This window comes from Salmo trutta, chromosome 17 (assembly GCF_901001165.1).
Source record: "Salmo trutta chromosome 17, fSalTru1.1, whole genome shotgun sequence".
Lineage (NCBI taxonomy): Eukaryota > Metazoa > Chordata > Actinopteri > Salmoniformes > Salmonidae > Salmo > Salmo trutta.
Window position 1 is genome coordinate 26,065,251 of NC_042973.1, and position 23,807 is coordinate 26,089,057.

Genomic DNA, 23,807 nt, shown 5'->3' on the forward strand with positions numbered 1-23,807 from the left:
CTTGTAAATAAGAATGTGTTCTTAACTGGTTCCATATGTGTTATTTCATAGTTGTGATGTCTTCACTATTATTCTACAATGAAGAAAATAGTAAAAATAAAGAAAAATCCTGGAATGAGTGGAATGATTTTTGACTGGTACTTGCGTAATTAATTGGAGGATTCTAAATTGTTTGCCTACATTAGACATTAATCAACACTAGTGAGACTCATTTCACCTATGGTAGGCCTACATTATATCGAAACATTTTTTTTTTCAATGACGTGACTCTCCGCCAATAATTATATTTCGAGGATTGAAGGACTCTAAATGAATATCTAAGGGGCATTTTCCGTTAGATATTCTCACAGATCCTAAGAAACTTTTATATAATTCTAAATTAATTAATAATAATAATCACTTTGTTTAAAAAGTAACTATATTTTGATCTCGTTTTCATTTAACCTAGAGTGAGCGAGAAAAAGGCAAAAAAACAGACATCACTTGCTTCAACACATATCTCAAGAATATTATGGCATATTTGAACAAGTAATTTGATATGGATCCATAACTAAATAAACATCAGAATTTTGAAATAGTATTTTTAGATATTTTATTAACGAAACATAGCATACAGTACATACTGTAGTAAATATGGGAAAGTGCCAAATTCCTTACATAAGGGAGAGCAGGCCATGTCCAGACTTTCTCGGTGAACTCAAGTACTCATTAACTCTGTCATTAATTATTTTTCGTGTTGCATCAGTCATGGACGGAAACTTCTGAGACACAGTATTAATGATAAACACCCGGAGGTTCACTGTTAAGCCACATTTGCCTCGGGATCCATCCCAGTTTGTATTCTGTGCCCACTCGTAGTATCTCTCTTCGGTTACACATCTCCACCTGACTCTCCGCCAATGAGGAGTGACTCTCCACCAATACCACCTGACTCTGGACCAATGAGGAGTGACTCTCCACCAATACCACCTGGCTCTGCACCTTCTGCTGGTCTCCCTTCAATGACTCGATCTCGGTCTTCAAAGTTTGAATCTCACCCATGAGCACCTTCATCAGATGAGCAGAATGGTACCGCCCTGAGCCCCCATCGATTACAGTGGCCTATGATAGAAACGGTAGATCAATTAAGAATTAAAAGTGACTCCAACACACAAATGCTGCGTACACATTTTAAGAATCTAGCTTAACTAACCACTTTCTTGGCAACCATGCGTTTTTTCGGTGCGGCCCGTTGTCCAGCCCTTTGTCCACTGATCTCCACGGATGGTTGTCCGCATGGTTGTAAGCTCTACGTTCATGTTTTTAGTACACAATTATCGATTTTATTATACAGTATGCCTACACATTGATAGGCTACATACCTTCTCTCTTTTTTAATAAAATGCTCTGAAACCAAAATACCTTTAGTTTTGGTGATCCTCTCAGCTCCAGCTCATTTTCAAGTCCTCTGGTGGTTACAGTCCAAACCCTGGAACGGGTAGCACCATAGAAAGAAGCTGGTTTGATGAAAACCATGTCCATTCTGTCTATATTCCGTCTTTTTACTGTTGTTTTCTCTTTGGTCGCAATGTGATTAAAATTTTTATTAACAGCTCGTTTTGGAATGGTAACTGTGTTTAGGGTGTAGTTTTGGGCGGGGTGAGGAAAGGCATGACTTTCAGGTTACAATAGGCAAAAAGTATACAGCAGATTGCAGATTGTCCTCACTTTGATTATACTGTAGCACCATGACCAGGATCTCTATTCATTTAAGTGAGCAGATTAGGGCTTTCAGGAGGAATGGAAAATATACTGCAGACATTTCCAAAATACTGGCAGACTTGTAGATTTTGGTCACGGACAGTGCTATTCTCAAACACTATCATCAGATGCCTGTTTAGCGCCGAACTCGAAAGCCCAGGAAAATGAACAGGTACAGTAGGCTACGATACTTTAATGTAGCCTAATAATGCTAAAAATAATGCTTAAATAAATCAACTTCTGGTCTTTACTGTATACTGCACATTTTACATTTAAAAAAATGATCAGAACATTAATCATGTGTGTTCGCTTGTTTTGTACTGTTCTGTAGTTTCAACCCAATGATTCATCTGACAAACACAGAACTTCTCATCCTGCAGGCCCAGGCATGGATCAAAGCTGGCCAGACATTCAATAATGCCATCTTCACAGACGAATCAACCGTGTGTCACATGAGTTGATGCTGGAGAGACGAAGCAGGTACGGGGAGTCAAACAAAACATTTAATAAAGAACGGACATGGAACGAGACAGGAACAGCGTCAGCATACAAGAAAACAAAGACAAAAAACAATCAATGCAGAAGCGGGGAACAGAGCTGGGGAACTGACAATTATATGGGAGGTAATAACAGGTGATGAGTGAGTCCAGGTGAGTCCAATATCGCTGATGCGCGTGACGAGGGAAGGCAGGTGTGCGTAATAGATGATAGGAGTGTGTGATGCACGGCAGCCTGGTGCCCTCAAGCGCCAGGGGGGAAGAGCGGGAGTAGACGTGACAGTATCCCCGCCTCTAGGGGGTGCCACCCGGCGTCCCACCTGGGCGAACCGGGCCGAGACATGGGCGCTGGGCAAGCCGGTTGGGCCGTGGTAGCCCAACGAACCAGCAGGAGCGTGAGAGCCTGGCGAGCCGGCTGAGGCAAGAAAGCCCAACGATCCGGCTGAGGCAAGACACCTGTCCATGCCGCTGCAGAGAGGGAGCCCGAAGATCCGGTGGTGTGACGTGGGATGGGAGGCCGCCAAGTCAACCGAGGCAAGGAAACCTCTCGAGCCAGCCAGAGCGTGAAAGCCCGATGGGCTGGCTTAGGCACCCCCTGTTCTATCGGCGGCGGAATCCACCCCGACGTCACCAACAAAACAAAAACAACAAACAAACAAAAAACTCCTGGACTGGCTGGGCGAACAAGAACTGACGATCCGGCTGAGGCCCGACGTGGGATGGGCGCCATCCGAGCCAACCGGAGCAAGGAAACCTCTCAAGCCAGCTAGGACGTGGGATGTAGCCTCGCTACTGTATATAGCCTGTCTTTTTACTGTTGTTTTATTTCTTTACTTACCTATTGGTCACCTAATACCTTTTTTGTACTATTGGTTAGAGCCTGTAAGTAAGCATTTCACTGTAAGGTCTACACCTGTTGTATTCAGCGCATGTGACAAATAAACTTTGATTTGAAGCCCGACGAGCTGGCTAGGCAGACCCAGAGCCGATGCCAAAATACCAACTGGAACGCCAGTCCTCCCCGATGATTCTTGTGATGGCTTCTGCATTCTGTCACATGAGTTGACGCTGGAGAGACGAAGCAGGTACGGAGAGTCAAACATTTAATAAGGAACGGACATGGAACGAGACAGGAACAGCGTCAGCATACAAGAAAACAAAGACAAAAAAACAATCAATGCAGAAGCGGGAAACAGAGCTGGGGAACATACTGTACATACTATCTCAATTGGCCTGACCAACCAGTGCTCCCGCACATTGCCTAACCGGGCTATCTGCATTGTGTCCCACCCACCACCCGCCAACCCCTCTCTTACGCTACTGCTACTCTCTATTCATCATATATGCATAGTCACTTTGACCATATCTACATGTACATACTACCTCAATCAGCCTGACTAACCGGTGTCTGTATGTAGCCTCGCTACTTTTATAGCCTCGCTACTGTATATAGCCTTGCTACTCTTATTTTCAAATGTATTTTTACTGTTGTTCTATTTCTTTACTTACCTACACACACACACACACACACACACACACACACACACACACACACACACACACACACACACACACACACACACACACACACACACACACACACACACACACACACACACACACACACACACACACACATACCTGTAAGTAAGCATTTCACTGTGAGGTCTACACCTGTTGTATTCGGCGCACGGGGAGTGGGAGCAGACATGACACTGTGGCCATTGAACAATTTGCTCAAAGATGAACTGGTCAAGGCCATCAAGATGTTTTGACTAGAGATATTGACGATACAACAATGCAACAAATACATTGATCATCTCAGCAAGGTTTTACCTGTGGTTGTGGAGCTGGGTGGAAGTGTGACTAAAATGTAGTTTATATAAACATCTGCATTTGAATGTCTTTTTTCTCATTATTTTATTTTATTTATGAAAGCATAAAGATGATGCTGAATAAATACTGTACTGCTGTTTTGAGTTAGAAATGTAACACTTTAGAGAACTTAAGCATCGAAAACTTTACAAGTTGGGGGATTTTTCCCAACAGTAGCCGGGTTATAAAAAGTCTATTGTCCTGCTAATAGGAAACATTTGCATGATGGGCTACACCTGCTACAGTTGTGAAAAACAAGTGTTTGAAAACCTGTTTTCAAAATGCCTCCAGTTGTCCATGACTACTGTGAATAAAAACACAGCATCTTGTTTACTTCTTGTTTACATTCTGTATTGTGTCACACATAATTTACCTTTCCAATTACTTTTAGAGTTTGGGATTTACAAATGTGCACTTTTAATTATTAGTTACATTGTTTAGATCTAACGTGCAGACTTTTTTTCTTTAAATTATTGTTTTATGTAGAATGCTACATTTTTGACCAGTTGCAACTGTAAGTTGGCCTAATAACGCCTCATAGCCTATCTCACCCTGTTAAGTTAATTGAATTTATATAGGTCTAGGCTCTGAAGAAATAGACTCCAATTAAGCCCTCTTATTGTTTGTAAAGTCAAATTAAAATGAAGATTATTGTTGAAATGAATTTCTCAACTGGTGTAGGTTTTCTCCATCTGTTGGTGTGCAACACTTGCATAACAAGACAGCTATATTTTCAGCACCAGCCTGCCCCGGCCAATGAAGGCCTACCCCGGCCAAACCTGCTGGCCAATTGTGCGCCGCCCTATGGCACTCCCAATTACGGTCGGATGTGATACAGCCTGAATTCGAACCATAGATTAATAAAAATCAAATCTGAACATTAACCGTGTGTGGGTAGATACGTGTGTAGGTAATGTGGAAAGATAGATACAAATGATTTGTTGCAAGTTGGGGGGGTCACACCTAGCGCGGCTATGAGACAAGTCTTTAGTAAAGGTTGAATAGTCTATTGTTCAGCTAACAGCCCATCCTGCTACGCTTGTGAAAAACTAGTAATAATATTTTTTCCCCTTTCCACATGTTAAAGATTCCAATTGATAAAGTGTTTTTAGCCACAATCGGCCCCAACCTCAATGAATACATTTGGGCACAGTCGATAGCGTGCTGGACTTCGGGCTAGAATGTTGAGGGTTTGAAACCTGCTCCCTGCTTGTTTCATTACATTATTATGCCGGTCTCAGAGCAAATAGCCTGGATTGTTACTCCCATCTCATTCCTGCTCTCTTCCACGCCTCATTCAGCACGCTTGTGGGCGTGCTGGCAGGATGTACTGTTTTCTATTCTGTATATGAATTACAAAATACTGTTTCTAATCTATTGCATAGTTACAATGTGTAATCATTGATGTCCCAGGAGCAGGAGTGGTAAACACTGTTGAAGTGTATAATTGTAATAAATACATGCAGACACAGCATCATTCACAGAATGGCGTTTGATACACCTGGTTTTGGATATGACAGAAAAATAACTTGCAAAATAGCGATTTACGTAAATTAACTTTATGACAAAAGAATATGCACAATCGTTTGTCTCTACATTAACTAACATATTCCTCTCATTTGCACATTTTTTGCTTGACTCGTTATGACGTTATAACTACTTACATTTGCCTCCCCGTAATGTTTTGTCAGCCGTCTTTGCTGAAGGAAGTCACCAGACAGGGGTGGCTCCGTGTCAAATTCGTCATTGGAACCACTCGATATGATTGGTCATATAAAATCCTTGGGACCCAAAATGCATAATGAGTGCTCTAACTCCCCCTTGTGGTGGTCTGGGGCAATGAAGCCGTGACGCTGGGTACCTCTAAGTCCTGCGGTGTAAGCTCGCTACTGTTAAAGGAGGAACCTCTGTAGCTGGAAACGGCTGATTTTTAATGGAATATCTACAATTGCCAAGAAACTGAAGATCTCGTACAATGCTGTGTACTACTCCCTTCACAGAACAGCACAAACTGGCTCTAACCAGAATAGAGAGAGGAGTGGGAGGCCCCGGTGCACAACTAATCAAGAGGACAAGTACATTAGAGTGTCTAGTTTGAGAAACAAATGCCTCATAAGTCCTCAACTGGCAGCTTCATTAAATAGTACCCGCAAAACACCAGTCTCAACGTCAACAGTGAAGAGGCGACTCCGGGATGCTGGCCTTCTAGGCAGAGTTCCTCTGTCCAGTGTCTGTGTTCTTTTGCCCATCTTAATCTTTTCTTTTTATTGGCCAGTCTGAGATATGGCTTTTTCTTTGCAACCCTGCCTAGAAGGTCAGCATCCACTTGCACATTTAAGGAAAGTTGGCGGGTGCACAGTGCACTGTTCGGATGCTGAATTATTTTGGATGAATGTGCGAAAGTAACCTATTTTTTTAAGTGATTTGCTTGACAATCATCATGTGTTCATGGCACATTAAAAGTGAATCGATTTTTACAATGAAAGCGTGTAAAGACATAAGACGAGTTGTGGGGGTTGCTTGCATGCTGGCTGTGTGGGAGTGCTTGACGCGTTCACTGAGGCGATAAGTCGGGCGAGAGGCAGCGCTGCACGGCACTGGCTGTATTATGCCAGCAGCGAATTTTGTGAGTGATGGTTTTATTCTTTCAAGTAAAAACTACCAATATTCAGTGGCTACAGCCCTACAATCGCAATAAAAACATTGCTAAATACCAGTGAATTGAAAATGTGTCCTATCTGTCTTTCTGTGCAGCTGGCTAGCAGGTAGCTCACTCAGTCTATTCTGTGCTTAGGCTAATTATTTTCTGCAGTTTATTCTCCCATCACTATAGCAACTCATCAACACCAAAAATAACCTTACAATGTAACCTAACCAAAGAGGTTCATCTCCAGCGAGAAGTTTTTGTATGGAGGTCAGTGAGAGTGTCGAATTTGGTTAACAAAAAATGCAATGGCTTATTTGGTACGTGTGGCTTATTTGAAAGAATAGCTGTTTGGTAATGATTGGGTTGTTATGAGTGTACTGATATAAGTAGGACACGAGACATCCCAGCAACTTTGAGAAAAAACACTTTATATTAGAGTTGTGCCTGGTCGTAACTTTACCACAGCCACAAAGTCATAAACCGTGCCTATTTCTAGAATTTCTCTTCTTAAAATGTGATTTTAAACCTAACCCTAACCTTTTATTTATTTTTGTATGTTTTTGTATGACCCTAACCTTAACTACACTGCTACCTTATGCCAAACCCTAACTTTGAATTAAAACCCCCAAATACTTTTTACGACATAGCTAACTTTGTGGCTGGGGTAACTACTGCACCTGTTGTTCAAGTGCATATCTACCCTCTCACTGGTTAGGACAGACCTACCTGATCTTGCCTCCTCCCGACTGCCTCCATTTTTTAAAACATTTATTTTTATTGTCACAGCGGCCACTAGAGTATCTGATGAATACCATGGATACTCTGTGACCCAACTCAGCTGTAGGCCTACCTTAAAAGTAATCTATGCTATTTGACTAGTAGCCCTCTGTGTTACAGTTCAGACTTAGTGAGAAATGTTAGGCTGTGTGTCTCTGTGTTAGGCTTTGTGTGATGTGTGTTGTGATGTGTGTGTGTGTGTGTGTGTGGGGGGGGGGGGGGGGTGCTGTGTGTGAGTGTGTTGGTGGGGGTAATGTGTGTGAGTGTGTGCATAAAGTAGTATCTTTTTTCAATTCTAATTTCATAAATTATTTAAAATTGTTACAAACTCTCAGTTTTTCACAAAGCATGAAGATTTGTTAATAATATGACCACCATATCTTAAATTATTGGGTTTAAATTATTGTAATTATTTATCCCGTACTGCCTAAATTGCATATTAAGTGCACAATTTGCATAATATAGCATTTTCATTTAAGAATTTTTACTTTAATTTGAATCATCTCTGTGTTCTACATCAGCCCTGAAAATGTAATAACAATAAGACCACATTATCTTGAGATATTGGACAAAACGTGTTGAATTTAAGAATCTAGACAGGTGATTTGGTGCCATTATTGACTAGGGCTTAACATTAAACTGTCCGTGACCTTTTTGACGTTTTCTGATCACTTACAAATTAGATATTGAAGCAATGGTAAGTCCTATCCTCATGAATTGAAAGGGTCTGTTCCTGAGAAGCTTCTCTATAATACCAGAACCACAGTTTAATTTTGTCCCCTAACACGTCAGTATTCAAAATCCAGACAAGAGATTGCCTCAAAAGAAACAAAGCACCAACACAGGAGAGAGAAGGTATGTTTTTCATGCAATTTATTTTGCTTCACTGGATACAGAAATGACGCTGGACGATTTCCCATAGGTAGTTAACTAGCTAATGTTTGTCAGCTAGCCTTGTGTTAGACTTTCCATGCAACTAGTAGAGTTTTTGGGGATTAGCTAGCACGCTAGCTAGTTTTCTAACCAGGGCCGTTTCTAGCTCTTTGGGGGCCCTAAGAGAGATTTGGTTGCCCCCCCCCCCATTTTAGTGGCCCCCCTCTTGACATTTTGCCATGGGGCGTAGAGAAAATTTTGCAGTTTTATAACAAATTTCATACAATTCTACTCATTTTTCCATGGGGCAGGGAGAAGAAAAAAAACAGTTTTACAGCTTATTTCCTACCATTCTATCCATTTTGCCATGAGGTGGAGAGAAATTTGCAGTTTTAAAGCAAATATCCTTAAATGTTACACATTTTGTAATGACTTATGCCATGTTAATATGACTAACATATTAGTGAGAATGATTAATAGGGGCCCCTTGGAGGTCAGGGTCCCTGGGCACATGCCCTGCGCAGTCAGTATTAGGCAAGTTTAGATAGCTGGCTAGACTAACTACCAATCTAAAAATAGTTAGCTGGCATGGCTAATTGAGTGACGGTCACTAGCCATGTTAGCTAACAATTTTTAGATTGGTAGTTAGTCTAGCCAGATATCTAAAGAGAAACAATGCTGATGCGCAACCAAATTTCGAAATTGAACCTGGTGTATTCTACTATTCTTACTCTCAATAGTAAGTTGAGTTCCAATTTTTTTTAAATAATAATAATTATTATTATTGTTTTTTTTACTGTTTGGAGAGCCCACTAGAGGCCAGGGGCCCTAAACAGCCGCTTATGCCTGGAACCGGCCCAGTTTCTAACATTGACTAGCTAGCTACATAAAGCTGGCAAATAGCAATGCCATGGTTGCTACGCACTAGCACAAGCATTGGTCTTGTCTTCCCTGAACCTTGTTCCCGTGGTAACCATACCCCAAGGATATTACGTGAGACATACCCAGCATGTTATAAGGCAGTGGTCACCAACCTTTTCTGAGTCAAGATCCCTTCCAAAAGCAAGCCGAGATCTACCGCTCAGATAATTTTTTTAAACATGACTTAAAAAAAAATAAGCCTATGCAACATGAACCTATTGCCCTGCCAATGTTGTTCTTCTCACATGATATTTCAAAATTGTAGGTATGTAATCACATTGGTAATAGATCATGTGTTGTATTACTTGAGGCACAGCTAAGTGATCATAATAATTTGTTTTTATTTTATTTACTGGACTGATGGCCTGCATATGATGGTCAGTCTGAGGGGAGGGAGGGATAGGAGGGAGGAGCAAGGAGACTGCCTCTCACCCGACTCATCGTCCCTCCGCTCTCCATCCGCTGAGAAAAGGCGAACACAGTCTCCTGCCTCATGGATAAATTCATGTTGTCACTCTATGGCCAGAGAAAGTGAAATATTCCTTGATATTAAAAAAGACTCACGCCACTAATGTTAACAATGCAAGCTTATCGAAACACTATGCTATACTCATTCATTGCAGCTGCAGTGCTGGAATGAAGCATTTGGCCTATTGCTCAAGGAAACTGGTGACACACGGTGATCTGAGCTATCTGATTGGCCAGATAGGTGTACAGCTGTACTTGATTTGCTCTATACCTTCAGACATGAAATGGTTCAAAATGGGAACACTCCAGGCGCTAGGGCTGCTAAATCAAGTGCACCTATCGCCAACAGCGCTAAACAAAAAAACACAAAAATAAGAACGCTAGGCTTTATTGTTGTTGTTTTTTACAGAAACGTTTGGTGATCGACTACGAATGTCTCAGAGATCGACCAGTTGATTGCGATTGACCGGTTGATAACCACTGTTATAAGGTTAGCTAGCTAGCTACTTGTGTCAACAAACCTATGAGTAAGGTTAGTTAATTTTCAATGTAAACACTCGCTAACTTAATGTTAGCAAGTACTATTATTGCTAGCTGTATAACGCAACATCTACCTAAGTAGCTAGGCCTAGCTATAGGCCTAAACAATAGAAATCATTATAATGATAACTAGTATTAGTAGGTTAATGTAGAGTGTCTATGCTAAATTGTCATACATTCTTCTTCTCTACCACAGATTCCCATAAGTTATTTTTGGAAACATTTTATTTAACTTGGCAAGTCAGTTAAGAACAAATTCTTATTTACAATGATGGCCTACCCCGGACGACACTGGGCCAATTATGTGTCGCCCTATTGAACTCCCAAGGCGATTCAGCCTGGATTCAAACCAGGGACTGTAGTGATGCCTCTTGTGTAACTGTGTAGGTTCCGTCCCTCTCTTTGCCCCAACCCGGGCTCGAACCAGGGACCCTTGCACACATCAACATCTGACACCCACGAAGCATCGTTACCCATCACGCCACAAAAGCCACAGCTCTTGCAACACAAGGGGAACAACCACTTCAGGTCTCAGAGCGAGTGACGTCACCGATTGAAACGCTATTAGCGCACACCACCGATAACTAACTAGCCATTTCACATCGGTTACACTTGCACTGAGCCCAAGTTCTCAGACTCCAGGATGGGAAAACGCTTAGAAGAAAGAAACAGATAAAGACAGAGACGTTGTTGATTTCCATTGTTACTTGTAATGTTAAAAAGGAGATAAAAAGAAGGGCTGTCCCAACTAAAAAAAATCTTGGTCGACCGAGAGTCGTCTGTTCTTTGGCCAATCGATTGGTCAAAACTTTCAAATGTGTATTTTTCCATATATAGACACACCATAGGTTTGAATAAAATCAACTATATGTAGGCTACTGAGATTGTTAAATGCTTTAAGACATGCAAATTACTAAAGAGGGAGCTAGAGATCAAAAACCAGAAGAAAAAAACCTGTTCCCAACCCTCCTCCTCCTGCTGCCCGCTGCTGCTGGCCTTCGCAGATTCTGCCTTTAAGCTCCTGAAGTTGCCGGTAATAGGCCACACCAGCGGTCGGCAACCTTTTCCATTTGGAATGCCAAGTTATCTTAACATTTCTACTGATCTGTGTGCCAGTTATGATTTTTTCATATGCACATTTTCATGAAACAGTTCTAGGCCCTCTCCTATTCTCGCTATACACCAAGTCACTTGGCTCTGTCATATCCTCACATGGTCTCTCCTATCATTGCTACGCAGACGACACACAATTAATCTTCTCCTTTCCCCCTTCTGATAACCAGGTGGCGAATCGCATCTCTGCATGTCTGGCAGACATATCAGTGTGGATGACAAATCACCACCTCAAGCTGAACCTCGGCAAGACGGAGCTGCTCTTCCTCCCGGGGAAGGACTGCCCGTTCCATGATCTCGCCATCACGGTTGACAACTCCATTGTGTCCTCCTCACAGAGTGCTAAGAGCCTTGGCGTGACCCTGGACAACACCCTGTCGTTCTCAGCTAACATCAAGGCGGTGGCCCTATCCTGTAGGTTCATGCTCTACAACATTCGCAGAGTACGACCCTGCCTTACACAGGAAGCGGCGCAGGTCCTAATCCAGGCACTTGTCATCTCCTGTCTGGATTACTGCAACTCGCTGTTGGCTGGGCTCCCTGCCTGTGCCATTAAACCCTTACAACTCATCCAGAATACCGCAGCCCGTCTGGTGTTCAACCTTCCCAAGTTCTCGCACGTCACCCCGCTCCTGCGCACACTCCACTGGCTTCCAGTTGATGCTCGCATCTGCTACAAGACCATGGTGCTTGCCTACGGAGCTGTGAGGGGAACGGCACCTCCGTACCTTCAGGCTCTGATCAGTCCCTACACCCAAACAACAAAAGAATCCACCTCTGGCCTGCTCGCCTCCCTACCTCTGCGGAAGCACAGTTCCCGCTCAGCCCAGTCAAAACTGTTTGCTGCTCTGGCACCCCAATGGTGGAACAAGCTCCCTCACGACGCCAGGACAGCGGAGTCAATCACCACCTTCCGGAGACACCTGAAACCCCACCTCTTTAAAACCTGTTGGGGGTAGGGGGCAGTATTTATACGGCCGGATAAAAAACGTACCCGATTTAATCTGGTTACTACTCCTGCCCAGTAACTAGAATATGCATATAATTATTGGCTTTGGATAGAAAACACCCTAAAGTTTCTAAAACTGTTTGAATGGTGTCTGTGAGTATAACAGAACTCATATGGCAGGCAAAAACCTGAGAAGGTTTCATGCAGGAAGTGGCCTGTCTGACAAGGAGTCGTTCTTCTTGTCTCTGTTTATTGAAGAGTGGGGATCTTAGCTGTAACGTGACACTTCCTACGGCTTCCATAGGCTCTCAGAGCCCGGGAAAAAGTTGAATGATGACGAGGCAGCCCCAGGCTGAAACACATAATCACCTTTGCCAAGTGGCCGATAAGAGGACAAAGGAATTAGGCGCGTGCTCGATTCGACCCCGTGCTGTATTTTCTTTCGGCTGTTTACCTAATTGCAGATTCCCGGTCGGAATATTATCGCTTTTTTACGAGAAAAATGGCATAAAAATTGATTTTAAACAGCGGTTGACATGCTTCGAAGTACGGTAATGAAATATTTAGAAATCTTTTGTCACAAAATGCGCCGTGCGCGTGAACGTTATTTACCATTGGGATAGTGTCTTGAACGCACGAACAAAACGTCGCTGTTGGAACATAACTATGGATTATTTTGGATTATTTTGGACCAAACCTACATTTGTTATTGAAGTAGAAGTCCTGGGAGTGCATTCAAACTTTTCTAATATTAAATCTGACTTTGGTGAGTGCTAAACTTGCTGGGTGTCTAAATAGCTAGCCCTGTGATGCCGGGCTATCTACTTAGAATATTGCAAAATGTGCTTTCACCGAAAAGCTATTTTAAAATCGGACATATCGAGTGCATAGAGGAGTTCTGTATCTATAATTCTTAAAATAATTGTTATGCTTTTTGTGAACGTTTATCGTGAGTAATTTAGTAAATTCATCGGAAGTTTGCGGGGGGTATGCTAGTTCTGAACGTCACATGCTAATGTAAAATAAATAAATAAATATGAACTTGATTGAACAAAACATGCATGTATTGTATAACATAATGTCCTAGGTGTGTCATCTGATGAAGATCATCAAAGGTTAGTGCTGCATTTAGCTGTCTTCTGGGTTTTTGTGACATTATATGCTAGCTTGAAAAATGGGTGTCTGATTATTTCTGGCTGGGTACTCTGCTGACATAATCTAATGTTTTGCTTTCATTGTAAAGCCTTTTTGAAATCGGACAGTGTGGTTAGATTAACGAGAGTCTTGTCTTTAAATAGCTGTAAAATAGTCATATGTTTGAGAAATTGAAGTAATAGCATTTCTAAGGTATTTGAAAATCGCGCCACAGGATTCAACTGGCTGTTACGTAGGTGGGACGATTTCGTCCCGCCTGCCCTAGAGAGGTTAAGGAATACCTGGGATAGGATAAAGTAATCCTTCTACCCCCCCCAAAAAAAGATATAGATGTACTATTGTAAAGTGATTGTTCCACTGGATATCATAAGGTGAATGCACCAATTTGTAAGTCGCTCTGGATAAGAGCGTCTGCTAAATGACGTAAATGTAAATGTAAAATGTAAATTTCATTTATAATAAGGTCTTCATATCTCAAAATCAATGTAATGTGGTTAAACAAAACTCTATCTAAATGAAAATGATACAAATACAAAAATAACTTCTATAGCCTTCCCTGTACCTCAGTTGGTAGAGCATGGTGTTTGTAACACCAGGGTTGTGAGTTCGATTCCCACGGGGGGCCAGCACAGAAAAAAAATGTATTAAATGTATGAAATGTATGCATTCACTACTGTAAGTCGCTCTGGATAAGAGTGTCTGCTAAATGACTAAAAATGTAAATGTAACATTTTCCATTGCCAGTATGTAAAAATAGCCTACATAAAGCCAACAAATAAAAATATTGCAGCCTGTAAATATCCTGATAAAATTAAATATCTTATAAATCACATTGGCTACGCATGGCCTGTCTGCAAGGAACTTGAAACATTGTATCAACTATTAACTTGGTCAGCCCCAAAGCTCATGCTAGCAAACTTTCAACATTGTATAAAATATTCTTGGCCCTCAGAGTTTCCTGCCCCAGTCAGCTCCAGACAGGCAGACACAGCTGTAGGCTATTTGCGCAAGGGATAAGAAGTAATCAGGAAGGCCAATTTTATGACGTTTCCACCCGACCAGAGTATAAAATTTTTCCCCCTTTCATAATGAGTGGTTATCGAAAGGGAGAGAGCTGTAAAGATTTTTCAAATTGGCTACGTTGAGGAACTATTGTCATTCTCAATGGATGTAAAAGCAGACTTTGTTTACCTACAGTTTGAGGCGAAGAAAAAAGCCTAGGCCAAGTTGTATGTGTAATCAAGTGCTTGTCCTTACTCAAGATTGACAGAAGCCCAAATTGACAACTTGTAAATGGAATTAAATAAACCCCCCAAAACTTCTCACAAGTGTAGCCTAGGTTGTGCGCTCTACAAACAACCTGTTCACTCCTACAACGACAACGGTAAGACTGTAATAATAATATATTGAATACATTAACAGAAATTACTGTAACCAAACAAACGTAGATTAGAAATGATGGGAGTTAATGGTAAATGTACTACTGGTGATACTGGTATGCCACCCCCACGGCCTCTGCAATAGATTAGTCCACTCAGACAGGCGTGAATCAGACAGATGTCTCGCGTGCCATCATTTTTTTTATATAGCCTATATTTGCCACTGCTCGACTAAAACAATCTCGGTCGACCAACAGCCTATCAACCAAACAATCGACCAGTCGACTAAATGGGGTCAGCGCTAATATTTTACATGTTGCAATAAAGTTGACTAAAGTAGAAGCTCATCTTTTGTTTGTAGGTATTTTCACTTTGTAATGAGTAGTAAGTAATTATATGGTAATTATGAAGGTAACTAACTATAAACTTACTTTAAATAGCTAAATCCTGTGTAACAACTAGCGATAGCATTGTACTTATGCAGATATGTAGTCTGTGGTGTATTAGTGTGTTTATCTTACCACTTGGGTGGCGCTTTCAGAACCTGATGATTGGATTGTCAGGATGGGTAACATACTATGTAGGTACACAATAACTACAAGTAAGTGTTCCTCAAGATACACTTCAATTTAACTAGCTAAATCCTGTATAACATATTGTAATTACATTGTACTTATGCAGAAATCACATGTACTCTGTGGTGTACTAGTGTGTTATTTTCTCACTTGTATGGTGCTTCTAGTGTATCTACCATGTAGATACACATTAATTACTAGTTGTTTTGAGTAAAGTATAATGCCATCCACTTGGTATAAGTTTATAGTGAATCCCATTCCCAAATCTTGAAAACATGTATTATAGAGGCATACTAAGTCTATAAATTACAGTATATTCATCCATCCTCAACAGTAAATTAATTACCTTTTTGGAGGATCAAAACATTCTGGTGGAAGAACAAATTGTGTTTTGTAAATCCAGAGCATGTATCTTGATCAATCAGACTCTTGATCAATCAGAAAATAACACAGATAATGCATTTTCGAAAACCAGGTACTAAGAAAAGTGTTTTTCAGTTTTGTTTTGGTGAAGAAATTATTGAGTTTACTAGCAATTATAAATATTTGGGTCTTTATTTTGATGAACATATGACCTTTATATACGTCACTTCTGCCCTGGCTGACTCAGCAAGTAGAGCTCTTTTTTTTACCTTTACTTAACTAGGCAAGTCAGTTAAGAACTAATTCTTATTTACAATGACGGCCTACCCCAGCCAAACCCAGACACCACTGGGCCAATTGTGCACCGCCCTATGGGACTCCCAACTCGAATCAGGGACTGCAGTGACGCCTCTTGCACTGAGATGCAGTCAGTGCCTTAGTTGGATATGCCAATTGCCAGAATAGCCAGCAAAGTTTTTCAATGGCAATTTCAATAAAATTTGATTTAAAAAACAGATAAAAAAACACCTTATGGAACAGCGGGGACTGTGAAGCAACACAAACATTGGCACAGACACATCCACACACACACACACACACACACACACACACACACACACACACACACACACACACACACACACACACACACACACACACACACACACACACACACACACACACCCACTATACATGTTGGCCAGTCTGAGATAACTCTGCCTAGAAGGCCAGCATCCCAGAGTCGCCTCTTCACTGTTGACGTTGAAACTGGTGTTTTGCAGGTACTATTTAATGAAGCTGCCAGTTGAGGACTTGTGAGGCGTCTGTTTCTCAAACTAGACACTCTAATGTACTTGTCCTCTTGCTAAGTTGTGCACCGGGGCCTTCCACTCCTCTTTCTATTCTTGTTAGAGACAGTTTGCGCTGTTCTGTGAAGGGAGTAGTACACAGCGCTGTATGAGATCTCCAGTTTCTTGGCAATTTCTCGCATGGAATAGCCTTCACTTCTCAGAACAAGAATAGAATGACGAGTTTCAGAAGAAAGTTCTTTGTTTCTGGCTATTTTGGGCCTGTAATCGAACCCACAAATGCTGATGCTCCAGATCCTCAACTATTCTAAAGAAGGCCAGTTTTATTGCTTCTTTATCAGAACAACAGTTTTCAGCTGTGCTAACATAATTGCAAAAGGGTTTTCTAATGATCAATTAGCCTTTTAAAATGATAAACTTGTATTAGTTAACACAACATGCCATTGGAACACAGGAGTGATGGTTGCTGATAATGGGCCTCTGTACGTCTATGTAGATATTCCATAAGAAAATCTGCCGTTTCCAGCTACAATAGTCATTTACAATATTAACAATGTCTACACTGTATTTCTGATTAATTTTATGTTATTTTAATTGACAAAAATAGCTTTTCTTTAAAAAACAAGGACATTTCTAAGTGACCCCAAACTTTTGAATGGTAGTGTAAGTAAATAAGGTATTTCTGATTGTTTTGTTTTATACATTTGAAAGAAAATCTAAAACCTGTTTTTGCTTTGTCATTATGGGGTATTGTGTGTAGATTGCTGAGGATTTTTATTTATTTAATACATTTTAGAATAAGGCTGTAATGTAACGTAACAAAATGTAGAAATTTTCAAGGGGTCTGAATACTTTCCGAAGGCACTGTACCTGCAGTACCTGTACCTGCATATGCAATGGTTAGGAGATGAAGCAGATTACGTTTTTCATTTCACCTGTCAAATAATTTTACATGATGAATCTTACTGTAGTTCCCCAGGAAAGTTGAGCCAGTCACCTGTTTGTTTGTAAATAGCACAATGGGAGAAAGCAGGAGCAGGTGAGTCCAGTTGTGTATTGACAGGGTTGGTTTTTTGTTGTTGGACAGAGTGATCAGGGACATGCAACTATAGTTTTTCTTCCCAGAAAATACATTAGTCCAACACATTAGGCAGAAAATAGCTTCCTTTTCATCATATGCCAACAGAAGTGCAACACTACAGTGGGGGAAAAAAGTATTTGATCCCCTGCTGATTTTGTACGTTTGCCCACTGATAAAGAAAGGATCAGTCTATAATTTTAATGGTAGGTTTATATGAACAGTGAGAGACAGAATAACAACAAAAAAATCCAGAAAAACGCATGTCTAAAATGTTATAAATTGATTTGCATTTTAATGAGGGAAATAAGTATTTGACCCCCTCTCAATCAGAAAGATTTCTGGCTCCCAGGTGTCTTTTATACAGGTAACGAGCTCCTAACTGCAGCTTGTTAACTGTAAAAAAGACATCTGTCCACAGAAGCAATGAATCAATCAGATTCCAAACTCTCCACCATGGCCAAGACCAAAGAGCTCTCCAAGGATGTCAGGGACAAGATTGTAGACCTACACAAGGCTGGAATGGGCTACAAGACCATCGCAAAGCAGCTTGGTGAGAAGGTGACAACATTTGGTGTGATTATTCGCAAATGGAAGAAACACAAAAGAACTGTCAATATCCCTCGGCCTGGGGCTCCATGGAAGATCTCACCTCATGGGGTTGCAATGATCATGAGAATGGTGAGGAATCAGCCCAGAACCACACGGGAGGATCTTGTCAATGATCTCAAGGCAGCTGGGACCATAGTCACCAAGAAAACAATTGGTAACACACTACGCCGTGAATGACTGAAATCCTGCAGCACCCACAAGGTCCCCCTGCTCAAGAATACATATACATGCCCGTCTGAAGTTTGCCAATGAACATCTGAATGATTCAGAGGACAACTGGTGAAAGTGTTGTGGTCAGATGAGACCAAAATGGAGCTCTTTGGCATCAACTCAACTCGCCGTGTTTGGAGGAGTAGGAATGCTGCCTATGACCCCAAGAACACCATCTCCACCGTCAAACATGGAGGTGGAAACATTATGCTTTGGGGGTGTTTTTCTGCTAAGGGGACAGGACAACTTCACTGCATCAAAGGGACGATGGACGGGGCCATGTACCGTCAAATCTTGGGTGAGAACATCCTTCCCTCAGCCAGGCTCATTGAAAATGGGTCGTGGATGGGTATTCAAGCATGACAATGACCCAAAACACACGGCCAAGGCAACAAAGGAGTGGCTCAAGAAGAAGCACATTAAGGTCCTGGAGTGGCCTAGCCAGTCTCCAGACCATAATCCCATAGAAAATCTGTGGAGGGAGCTGAAGGTTCGAGTTGCCAAACGTCAGTCTCGAAACCTTAATGACTTGGAGAAGATCTGCAAAGAGGTGTGGGACAAAATCCCTCCTGAGATATGTGCAAACCTGGTGGCCAACTACAAGAAACGTCTGACCTCTGTGATTGCCAACAAGGGTTTTGCCACCAAGTACTGTCATGTTTTGCAGAGGGGTCAAATACTTATTTCCCTCATTAAAATGCAAATCATTTTATAACATTTTTGACATGCGTTTTTCTGGATTTTGTTGTTGTTATTCTGTCTCTCACTGTTCAAATAAACCTACCATTAAAATTATAGACTGATAATTTCTTTGTAAGTGGGCAAACGTACAAAATCAGCAGGGGATCAAATACTTCCCCCCCCCACTGTATTTGGATGGCAGCCACATAAATGCATGAGCATACAGTGGAAAGCAAGGTATTTTTTGCAAAAATGAAGCATGGCTATCATATTTTGAATGTTTAGGCCTATCATATAAAGAATGTAGCCAGCTACAATTACCAATGTATTGCTTAAAGATAATCTAGCATTTTCCTGGAGAAAAATTAGGCTGGCTACACCGAGAAAAGTACCAGAGAAAAGTAGCTACATATCAGTCAGAGCGCTGTCTGCTGAGAGAATGCAGTTTGTGAATTCTCATTAGAATTTAAAAGTGCAACTGAAGCACAACATTTGTCTGATGCAGAGCATAAATTCCAATAAGCATTTTAGATCAACATTTACAAAACGCGGCAAGATATTTTCTTATGCATTTGATCTTTTTTTTTAAGTTGCTGAATTAATAAGGTAACGCGGCATCATATTGTGTTAGCTTTCTGCTGTGTTTGAGAAGTGCTATCTTGATTCCTTGCGTTTTTTCTTAACTCCATTCTCGGCCCATCTACTCCTCCCCCCTCTTCTCCGAGCTTAGCAGGCATGCCCATTGCCCTAGCGACTCCACACAGAAACAGCTGTAGACATGCTGCTGGAGAGCCAGTACTGTTCTTCCTTCAGACAAGCATGCATCAAAACTTTGTTCATTTGCACAATGTCTCTTGTTCAAATACGCTTGTAAATGTGCGAACTCACCAAAAATTACATTTGGTATTACCTACCTATACATGGTATCACCCACCTATACTTGTATAACTTCATGAGCTGGATTGCCTGTCTTTGCAATTTGTTTATTTTCGTTTGCGCTCGTTAGCATATTCAGCTAGCAGCCTCTATGGAAATTCGCTATTACTTGTGCTAATTTTGTTAGCATTTTGATAATAGATGCCCAATGGGATTTTTTGCTGTTCTTTTGGCACCCCCTTGTGTACCAAGCCGGTAATACCTTAAATCTCGGGATTAGAGAAGGATGGTATGACGATATGAAAATCTGGATACCGCCCAACCCTATCACCTAGTAATTCAATTGTACTTATGTAGATAGTACATGTACTCCGTGGTGTACTAGTGGGTTTATCCTCCCACTTCAATGGCAAGGAGGTTCAGGTTGACATAATGGGCAACATACACATTATTTCTAAGTATTCTTTTATATATATAATCTTGGATGACACCCATATGGTAGACCCCAATCAGTGAGGTTGACCTATATCTGATCTGTTTTTGAAACTCAACCAAATTAATCAAAATGGCACACTTTTGCGGGGCAACGGCTAGCAACAACACTGAGTGGAGATTTTGTAGAGTGCGCATTCATGGGTTGGTAATTAGAGCCTATCCAACCTTTCTAATCTTGGACAGCCAGCGCATCTGTCCACAAGAGATTACAACCTTGCGACAGTTGTTACTGAATCGGATGTTGCTGATAGGAAACAAAACACTAAATTGGTGAATGTAATGGAAACTTGCCTATTTGTAAGAAGCATTTTAATTTGTAATTACCGACTGCAATTACCACTAGTTATGAGTTATTACAACTAACTATAACACTGTAATGAGGACCAGTCATCATAACATTCATCTGAATTTTTAATTAGTTGAATATCTGAAATGGCATGATTGATTGATTGATTAATTGATTGATTAAAGGCAAGAAAGGGTGTTGGCTATAAGGCAGGCAAATTAAAATTGCAGTGTGAAGTTCCCACCCAATTATTCGCTCAGATAGCCTACATAAATGTGTTTGAAAAAAATGTAATTTAATCTTTAACATTCATCAATTACAGTAAGCTCCAAAAGTATTGGTTGTGTTTCAGATTATTTTGTGCCCAATAGAAACTAATGGTCAATAATGTATTGTGTCATTTTGGAGTCACTTTTATTGTAAAGAAGAATAGAATATGTTTCCCAAGACATGCTAACCTCTCACCATTACAATAACAGGGGAGGTTAGCATTATATATCATACCCCCAAGACATGCTAACCTCTCACCATTACAATAACAGGGGAGGTTAGCATTATATATCATACCCCCAAGACATGCTAACCTCTCACCATTACAATAACAGGGGAGGTTAGCATTATATATCATACCCCCAAGACATGCTAACCTCTCACCATTACAATAACAGGGGAGGTTAGCATTATATATCATACCCCCAAGACATGCTAACCTCTCACCATTACAATAACAGGCAAGGTTAGCATTTTTTTGGGAGGGGGTATGATATTGCGTCTGTAACTTTCTTACTCATCATTATTCAAGCTTCATTCAGGACTATCTGTAATCATGGTAGCATCCACATTAATGTAGAGGTGTTTATAAACATTTTATATTCTTATTTACAATAAAAGTGACTCCAAAATTACACAATACATTATTTACCATTAATTTTTATTGGACAGAAAAGAATCTGAAACTAGCTTGATGTAATCACTGCCTGCTAGGAATACTTCAATACACATATAAGTGAATTTAACCCAATACTATGTACAAAAAGTGCTGACATTTATAAACGGTTCACGATATGGTAAAAAAAATCTACAATTAAATCTAACAGTCTCCATTTTAACCTCATAGGCATTGTATCATTTCAAATCCAAAGTCCTGGAGTACAGGGTCAAAACAACTAAAAATGTGTCACTGTCCCAATACTTTTGGAGCTCACTGTAGCCTGTATCACTTGGGTTGACTTCACAAAATCAACTCATTTGCCATTGACAGCAGTCAAACGTTAAAACCAGCAGATATCTCCCACAAAAGCTCTCCAGTCTTAATATACCCCGGTTACATTTATAGCCTATAACATGAATATTTCTCTAAATTGTGAAGCCGTTTGCTTGCCCGCCACGAGATCATACATTGAAAAGACACGAGACATATCTGGGAGAAACAACATGCCGAATTGAGAGAGGTGTATTCTCGGAACTGGTCATTGTACGGTTTATTCATTTACAGACTGACACAAGCTGTCAGGGAAAGCTAACGTGCATTAGCTGTATTGGCAAAACAGATTCTGATTTCAGCACCATTTTTGTGAACAGCTCATCGATATTTTCCCTTAACCCGCAACGCTGTCGGTTTCAGTCTATAAGCTCTTCTCACCAGAAAAGGTAAAACATATTTGGAAATGTCACGGACCAAATAAACCTTTCTCAAGCTACTAATAAAAGCCTACGCTAGCCCCGTGTGTGTGTGTGTGTGTGTGTGTGTGTGTGTGTGTGTGTGTGTGTGTGTGTGTGTGTTTAGCCTTTCATGAGTATACATCACACACATTCAATGCAAATAATTATTAGACCGTGGCACTTACTTCATCTGTTTCACGATGGTACTTTTTCCTGACTCCCCAGCCCCTGAAGGGATGAAAAGAGACAAGGGGGTATAAAGTAACGTTACATATAAATGTTAATTTATATTCATAGTCTGATAAGCGTCTGGCTATGTAACCAGAAAACAGGTGTGTGATTTGGACACTTCAGACTACGGACAAGCAACCAGGAAGCCGATCGACAGGGGCCGGCAACCCCTCCTTCCGAATAATCTTACCGAGCAGGAGTAGTTTTACGTCTTTCGCCGCTGTGACTCCATCTTCTTTGAGGTTTTTCTCGATAGCCTTGCTCCTGTCCAAAGCCGCTCTCTCCTCGGCGCTCAGTGTACATCCCATGGCTACACAACCTCTGATCTTCTTGATATCCAAAGTAACGGTTGGCGAGGACCGAAATATACGAGCAATTATTTCCCCCCTATTTCTTCCTTATCCGTCTCTAGGCTGACTCGCTCTCGTTCTCCCTCTCTCGCTCGCGCTCTGCCGAGGACTGGTTAAAGCATGAGAAAATTCGCCACGACAACGTTTGACACTTGTTTGAAAAAAAGGACTTGTCTTCGTATCTTGCGCTCACACGGTCTCTTTGTCAGTGTCGTTGTGCTTGGTCCTCGGGCGTGGAAACTCTACTGGGCGGCGGCAACAGCTACGAGCGCTCGCATCGTTTAGCTTGCCACTCACAATGAACCGAGGAGGGAGAGTGCGTTTGGATCCGCACTACACTCTTGCTGACGTCAGGACCAAAGCGAGCATGCTCGAGCAACCATCCGGTGGCAGAGTACCGTTATACTGCCTGTTTGACAGTCTCAAGTCAAAATAATTGTATTTATACTACAGGGGTTTCGTTTTCGGATGGGGATTTCTGTAACAGAGAAGGTAGATTTCCAGTTGTCAGATTTCCTCTGATAGCCTATGCAAAATCCGCAAGCCAGGTTGTCTGTTAGACGTTGGGCTAGGTGTGATCTTATTAAATCATAACTGGGTTGCAATTAACTTATTATGCATATAGCACACAGTTTATCTAATTAT

The 23,807-nt window shown here is 41.2% G+C and overlaps 1 protein-coding gene across 2 annotated transcripts in view; it reads right to left on the reverse strand.

Annotated features, from left to right (window-relative positions):
- Positions 1–23,480, reverse strand: part of LOC115151946 (guanine nucleotide-binding protein G(o) subunit alpha) — a 167,742-nt gene extending 144,262 nt beyond the window's left edge. For both annotated transcript variants that reach the window (XM_029696316.1, XM_029696317.1), the window contains exons 1-2: positions 23,003–23,480; positions 22,767–22,809 (exon numbers count right to left, since the gene is read on the reverse strand). In XM_029696316.1, coding sequence (XP_029552176.1) covers positions 22,767–22,809; positions 23,003–23,120 — 161 coding nt within the window. In that variant the 5' untranslated portion in view covers positions 23,121–23,480. The remainder of the gene's footprint in view (positions 1–22,766; positions 22,810–23,002) is intronic.
- Positions 23,481–23,807: the final 327 nt, after the last annotated feature.